This window comes from Mytilus californianus, unplaced genomic scaffold (genome assembly GCF_021869535.1).
Source record: "Mytilus californianus isolate M0D057914Y unplaced genomic scaffold, xbMytCali1.0.p SCAF_2, whole genome shotgun sequence".
In the NCBI taxonomy this organism is placed as follows: Eukaryota; Metazoa; Mollusca; class Bivalvia; order Mytilida; family Mytilidae; genus Mytilus; species Mytilus californianus.
The window spans coordinates 13,210,757-13,218,770 of record NW_026262668.1 but is presented as its reverse complement, the minus strand read 5'-3'; the positions used below and the strand labels follow the sequence as shown (position 1 = coordinate 13,218,770).

Here is an 8,014-nt window from a genome sequence, read left to right as displayed (position 1 = left end):
AAATTCTATCTATTAAGACCAAAGTTTCTTACGAGACGTCCTTGCAAAACAAATATAAAATTTACCTTGTCACGCAAAAAAAAAAAAAAATACAACAAAAATATCGAACTCCAAGGTAAATTCAAAAAGGGAAAGTCCGTAAAAACTGACAAAATCAAACGTGGTGATGGTTTGACGTAAATACTACACGGAAGTCCTTAAGAATGAAAATATGCATTCAACTACATTCAAGGCCGTACGCTCCACAGAGAGTCATATAGTAAATAATCATGTCACTACCACAGCTCAGCTAAAGGCCTTCTCGGAACATTTGGAGATCCCCACTATGTATTGGTTACCTAAACTACACAAAAAAAAAACCCGTGAAATATCGGTTCATCTCGGCCTCTAGTAAGTGTTCTACTACTAGTCTTTCGGTGATTTTAACGAGTTCCTTAACTACTATCAAAAAACTTATCGTTGATTTTGGTAATAAAACATATGAAAACAGTGGAACTAACCATTTTTGGAGTGTAAAAAAATCTTTGGATGTTTTAGATAAATTACGTGCATTTGATGGTCCTTGTGATTCAGTTGACAGTTTTGACTTTTCCACTCTTGATACTACACTTCCACACAATCTTATCAAACAAAAGTTTTCCTATCTAATTAAATGTTCGTTTGATAAATCCGGTTGCAAATTTATTTGCTGCAAACCATATAAAGCCTTTTTCTCTAATGAGAAAGGTAAATATGCTAGCTATACTTACTGGAGGTGTGATGAGATAATTAAAGTACTAAATTTTCTCCTTCACAACATTTATGTACGTTTCGGAAATAAAGTTTATCAACAGATTGTAGGTATTCCTATGGGCACCAATTGTGCACCTTTAATAGCAGAATTGTTCCTTAACTGTTATGAATCACAGTTTATGGCCAAACTAAAAAAAGAACCGTCTAAATTCCATTTAATTGATAAATTCAACAACACTTACCGTTATCTTGATGATATTTTTTCGTTAAATAATCATGAATTCTCTAACTATACTGCTGAAAATTACCCAAAGGAACTTACTTTAAATAAATCTAATATCAACAGCAATAACTGTCTTTTCCTAGATTTAGATATTTCAGTATTACACCAGAAACTCTACACAAAAAATTACAACAAAAGGGATAATTTTTCTTTTCCTATTGTTAAAAAATCCTTTTTTGGACGGTGATATTCCTTTGGCACCGTCTTACGGTGTTTATATATCCCAACTCGTTCGCTATGCTCGTGTTTGTAGTGACGTTTTGGATTTTAATGAGCGTAAAGTATGCATCACTGGTAAATTATTAAGTCAGGGATTTCGTTACCACAAATTACTTAAAACCTTTACTAAATTTTTTCATAGATACAAAGATTTGGTCTGCAAGTTTGTCTGTATCTGTAGAAAACTTATTTCAAACGGAATAGCACATCCTAAATTTTACGGTGATGTTATACATGGAAATTTACATACGATCCGGGTAAACTTATCAATCCTTTAAATAACCTTATTCAAAAAGGTTACCTATTCAACACTGTAATTAAATCTTTGAATATTGCTTTTATTGGTGTAAATATTGACTTTGTTATCAGTAAATTAAAACCATACTTAATATTACACATATGTACTTTCACGATACTACAATCTGTCATTATAGTTTGGCAATGCACAGGGTCATGTTTTTCTCTGACTTTTAATGACGTCTTTACACTAAATCCATCGACATTTTAGTCTTAGATACATGATTTTTTTCATTAGTTGTTATTGGCTTTGAACTAGCTGTCAGAAACTGCGAATACTCTCAGATCTGTACTTAGTGTCTTTTTGTTTTTGGGATGTATAATGTTACGGCCAGAAATCACCTTTAAATTGTAGCCAACAAAAGACACAAATCAATAATAAAATTTAACAAGATTTATCATACAATTTTACACGAAATATTATACAAATTGAAATGTCAACTTAACTGTTAAAATATATGTCCGATCCTTTGTCTTTTCTTTATCCGGAATTCTTCTCTTAACTATACGGAACCCAATGTAATATATATGTCCAATAAGTTCACAATCTAGTATGATGTTGTTCGTAAATAAAAATTTGAATCCAACAACTCCAGAGATCTTCTGAGAAATCAAGTATATTAATGTCTGTCTGTCTAATTTCGGTGTCTGCATATATAGTTGTCACGGAAACTTCTAGAACACTGTAGAAGGGAAACTCCTAGAAAACTTTAGAAAGGAAACTTCTAGAGTACTATAGAAGTTTAAATTACGCATCGTAGATTATGATCATTCCGGAATTATCATGTAATTCAAATAGAAAGTTCTAATCGTTCCATCCGTATCTATGATTAATCCAGTGATTTCTAAACTGCACAATTATAACATTATTTTGTAAACAACTATAAATAGAAAACACCCATATTATATATCTTATAAGGCCACATAAAAACAAATTAGGCCAAGATTAATAAACATGATAATTACAAATATATCATAACAATAAGTACCCGTCCACGTCCACTTTGTGTTTTTGTTAGATGTATTTTTATGTATTATTAAATATTAATCAACATGCAGACATCTTATACGTTCAGATATTTCACATCCAATCTTTTATGTTAATATTCTATACAAAGCACAAACATGTCGTCGTTCACCTCTAGACTAAAGCTAACCAAACCTTTAAACAGACTTATTCAGAATGGATATAGTTACGATACTGTTGTATGATCATTAAAGATGTCATATTTTGGAATTAATATTGATTCACTTATTGGGTCATTGGATCGGAAATAAACACATTGATTCTAAAGCCAGTTGTTGGCATGATACGGATTATGTTCTTCTCATATATTTTATGATGGTATGATACAAAACCCCTAACGGGAGGGATTGTGCTTGATTTTCATATGATGAAGAAAGACATAATCTTTCAATCAGTTTAATTGAGGTCTGGAGCTGGCATGTCAGTAACTGCTAGTAGTCCTTTGTTAATTCATGTATCATTGTCATTTTGCTTAGCTTTTTCTGTTACCTATTCTGACATCGGACTCTGACTTCTTTTAAACTGAGTTTTACTGTGCGTATTGCTGTGTGTTTCTTTATTCTATAGGGGAGGGTTGAGATCTCACAAAACATGTTTAACCCCGCCGCATTTTTGCGCCTGTCCCAAGTCAAGAGCCTCTGGCCTTTGTTAGTCTTGTATTTTTTTTTTTAATTTTAGTTCATTTATATGTTTCGGAGTTTAGTTTGATGTCCATTTTCACTGAACTAGTACACATTTTTGTTTAGGGGCCAGCTGAAGCCCGCCTCCGTGTGCGGGATTTTCTCGCTGTGTTGACCCATTGGTGGTTTCCTTTAGGGCTGTTTATGATCGGGATTCCCCATTTCCATTCTCAATTTCATTTAAATTGTAATAATGTTAGTATTATCATAAGAGAGAGAGAGAGAGAGAGAGAGAGAGATTCAATGAGTTAAACCGTTAGACTCTATTTTTTCAACGGTTAGAAGTAACCAATCATAGACAGATAAGACCTCAAAAAAAAAAAAAAAAAAAAAAAGTTCACATCTCATTTTGTTCATGTTTAAGGAAACTGTTTTATTAATGATAACGTTCAAATTTCGTTTACGGAGAAGGTTTGTTAAAAAGATGATTTTTTTAATTGTATTGATACGGATAGCTATATTTTCCACTTAATATTTTCTTATTGGTTGTTTTTGAGTGGTCATCTTAAATGTTGCGTATAAAATGTCAGCATTTCTGGCCTCTAATTCCTTTTTTCCCCGATTACTTAAAATTCTGTTAATAAAAGCCCATATTAAAGTTCAAATAATTTTATTTGACTTAATGCAATTACATATATTTTATAAATGTTACATATTTGTATTGTTTATTATTTATTTGTGTTTGTATTTAGTAGCAATCCGATTGCTTGGATTTTATACTAATAAAATATCTTATCTTATCTTAATGCATATGCTGCATTGTTTACTATTTACACTTCACCTGACTGTAATTATATGATGTCAGACATGCAAAATGTGCATATGTATATTTTATATTTCATATAAGTATATAACTACATATTTCGATAAAAGCTCTATAAAACCGTTCATTGAATTTGACTGGTCCAAAAATCAAAAGTTTTTTTTTTATTGAAAAGTCGGAAGTTTCGTTCGACGTCGGGATAATCATGAATTCAGGTAACCCAGGGTCAATTAAGATGTAACTTGTCAAATACCTTGTCCTCAAAACTAGTTTTGACAACTTGTCAACCAATAAATGGAAAATACTGTATTACTCATCTATACCCGCATTTAACCAGAGGAATCAGAAATATGACGCACTTATTTTGCGTGTGTATTTCGGGAAATGACTAACAACAGAATGGAACCTATAAATGCTTGCTACACTCTTCATAGTAAAACAACAACTTTGACTTCGTATAGAAACACAAGTAAGTATTTTCGATTTTGAGGTTGCATTTATATATACAAGTTTTTCATCATTTCATTCACAAACTTGGATGAATTACAATTACGCAATTGTTTTGTTATTAGATTATAACTTGTAATGGTAACTATTATAATTACGTAAGCACTTAATTGAATCTTAATCTACGTTTTTTTTGTCGAACACAAGTGCATTTCTTCGTCACAAATATTGCTTGACAGCAATAAATTTCTAATTCGCATCGGTTTTCTATAAGGACACAACAGGCACTGAAGAAAAACGTTTCCGAAAGACCCGTACTTGATTTGTTCTTTTTTACTACAAGAATTGCGATATAATTTGAACAATATTGTTGAACATCAAACCAATAGCTGTGTACACATTTTGCTTAAATATCAATTGTTTTATATTGTAGATTCAAATTATGCAGAATTCACTACAGCTGATTTGGTTTTTATATGTATTGCTCATCATAAACATATCCATTGTTTCTTCTTATACTGGTAAAGTGGGCTATAGTAGCAGTTCTAACTACGGATCGAACTTAAATAACTATAATAGCGCATCGAACTTAAATAACTATAATAGCGGATATGGATCAAACTTAAATAGCTATAATAGCGGATATGGATCAAACTTAAATAGCTATAACAGCGGATATGGATCAAACTTAAATAACTATAATAGCGGATATGGATCAAACTTAAATAACTATAATAGCGGATATGGATCAAACTTAAATAACTATAATAGTGGATATGGATCAAACTATAATTCTGGATATGGAACAAATTACAACTCTGGATATGGTACAAATTACAACTCTGGATATGGAACTAACTACAATTCAGGATATGGAACAAATTACAATCAAGGATATCCTACAAATTATAGATATACGAAAGGTTACGGAAGCGGATATGGTTCTAATTATGCGAAGAACTTCTACAACACATTTCCATTCTTCTTTATGAACCCATTCGGTTCCGGTTACAATGGATTTCAATCAGGATTTCCATGGTCTCCTTTTAGTTCATTTCCATGGTCGTATGGTCAGCGCTCGGGATTTAATCCATACGGACATAATATGTATGGAGTTCACCCATTGTTTCGATATACTGGTAATTATGGTGTGTACCAAAATTATGGTTATGGAAACAAACATTTTCCCCATAGGAATCACATGATGTTACCCGTACCAGTAGGAATGCCATTTGGAGGCCATTCCGATCAATTTATTTTTCATCACAGACCTTCACTTGGTGAAAGAATTATGAACAGTCCATTTTGTAAGTAAATGTACCTAACCTATGGCCCCAAAATAGTCTATATTAATTATTCTTTCTTTCTTACTTTAAACGATTTATAATGGTTTTGATGCATATTATTTGAATACCTCTCTCTCTCTCTATATATATAAACATATATAAGATTGGTCCAATAATACTTGTTTTGTTTGTCCAACACTTTTTTAATAAATAATTTCCTTACCCTCTCCTCGGTATCGTCTGCCGCAGGCCTAACTATCGTTGTACTTTTTGTACAGCTGGTTCCCAATGTTAGTCAATGTTTTGGGCACTTCCTATTTGTTATATTATATACAGTTGATACCGGGGTAAATTTCTCACAAGGAAAGATGTCCTTGCACATTTTAACTATTCTTGTTATGATTCCTTGTATTATATTTGTTTTCGTGTATTTTTTTTCCCCATCAAAGTCGTTCGTTATTGAAACTATTCTAGAAAAGCGCTGTGACTGCTTCACTTTATTAAGTCATTTCTTGAAGACTGTTTGTCCCAATGTTTAAATTTCTCGATACCATCATTAATAGACTGTTGGTTCCATAGGTTTTCCCGGTCGATACGACCTCTTCATTTTTTTCGGGGGAAAATTCTAGCTTCTTAATTAGGCAAAAACATTTGTATTAAGCCTCCAAAAAAGTAGTGATAAATAGCCTGTTTTGTTTATTAAACAATAAATGCTATCTCTCGACAAAGAGCACATATCTTTACTTACTTTTGTTACGTACAATAAAACATAAATGATAAAATTTTATGTTCTGAATCTTATTTTAACAGTGCCTGCAGCCCTAATAGCAGTTCCTCTTTTGTTGCTTGCCAAAGGAAAAAAATAAAGAAAAGGTGAGTACTGAATAAAGATGAAAATAATGATAATTTAAAGTATTGATAATGAAATAAATAAATAAAATGAACAGTACATTTGTAAATATTTCTAGATTTATTCATTTTAAGTATTGCAAATTAAAAAAAAGTTATGTAATTTTGACTATTTATTTAGTGATTGATGCTTGTCAATTTGCGAAATATGATATTGACATTAGAGACTTTGGTTTGATTTGTTTAATTTAATCACTATTATTTCTAGGATCGATATAGAGTTTTCTGTATATTTTTAACAGAAGTAGAATTTTTTTATGCATTAGTAAATTCTTTGGCGTTCACATTAAGTATAAATCAAATGAGATGTGGGCTATACGTCAATGAGACATCAACCCAACGATGAAAATAACAAAAAGACATGTACAGATGGCAACATACAGTCCTCAACAATAGACAGGTATCAATACAATATGTCAAGCTCAAAAAGTCTATAAAAATGTGAATAATTTACACAGAAACAATCAAAGATCTGCCATCAACACCAAATTCTTCAAATAAAAAAACAACATTAAGATATGACATAATGCTACCACTGACGAGCTTCCTAACTTGAGACAGGCACATGGATATAATTTTTTTTAGATTTAACACTCCACTCAATTTCGCCAAGAACTAACACTAAGGCATATTTATTGAACTATCATTTGACTCATTACATTTTAAACCCACACTGTTTTTGAAAAATTAAACCTCATCCATTATCTTATCTTTCAGGTTATAAACAGCATTACCAAAGCCAAGATGTCTCCAAATGACTCCTGCTAGAATTGCAGTCTCCAAATGACCCCTGCTAGATTTGCAGTATCCAAATAACCCTCACTAGATTCGCAGTGTTTAAAACGAACATGTATCATTTATATAAGAATTTCTGTTATTACAATGTATTTATATCGTTTTAATTTATATAGTCTTTTTGAAAGGTGCAATAAAATGTTGTCGTATAAGTAGTCTAATACTCTAATCAATTGTTATGAATGTTTTGTACAGAAATAAAGTTTTTTAGATAAAGGTCTTTTATATTTTAAATGAAGAAATGGCACTATTTATTTACTTTTCCATAGAAAAACGAGGAAGATAAATGATCATTAGGGAAAGGACGACTTTCAATTTGGTTTGATTTGCTTGTTTCGATATCTGTCATTTTCGTTCAGCAAAAAAAAAAAAAAAAAAAAGAGTGAACCAAAATACAAAATTGTAGAACTCCAATGAAAAAGGACTAACGCTGTCACGTTCCAAGTATATTGGCGGTGCCAAAAGTCTTACACGATATATTTAGTTTTAAGATATTTCAGAATAGTTTATGAATACAGGGAGATGTAAGGTATACATCAATGAGACATAACGACATTACAAACCATATATACTTAA

The 8,014-nt window shown here is 31.4% G+C and overlaps 1 protein-coding gene across 1 annotated transcript; it reads left to right on the top strand.

Moving 5' to 3' along the window:
- The first annotated feature begins 4,325 nt into the window (after nucleotides 1–4,325).
- LOC127729276 (uncharacterized) lies at nucleotides 4,326–7,654 on the top strand. The gene is made up of 4 exons (XM_052237010.1): nucleotides 4,326–4,470; nucleotides 4,882–5,755; nucleotides 6,545–6,607; nucleotides 7,361–7,654. The coding sequence occupies exons 2-3, from the start codon at nucleotides 4,891–4,893 to the stop codon at nucleotides 6,598–6,600; spliced, it is 921 nt and encodes a 306-aa protein (XP_052092970.1). The 5' UTR covers nucleotides 4,326–4,470; nucleotides 4,882–4,890; the 3' UTR covers nucleotides 6,601–6,607; nucleotides 7,361–7,654.
- Nucleotides 7,655–8,014: the final 360 nt, after the last annotated feature.

What these genes read in the sequence shown, in the direction of transcription:
- LOC127729276 (XM_052237010.1), top strand. Translation starts at nt 4,891, where the DNA reads ATGCAGAATTCACTACAGCTGATTTGGTTTTTATATGTATTGCTCATC. An exon ending in AATTATGAACAGTCCATTTT is followed by an intron (nt 5,756 to 6,544) that starts GTAAGTAAATGT and finishes TTATTTTAACAG; the next exon opens with TGCCTGCAGCCCTAATAGCA.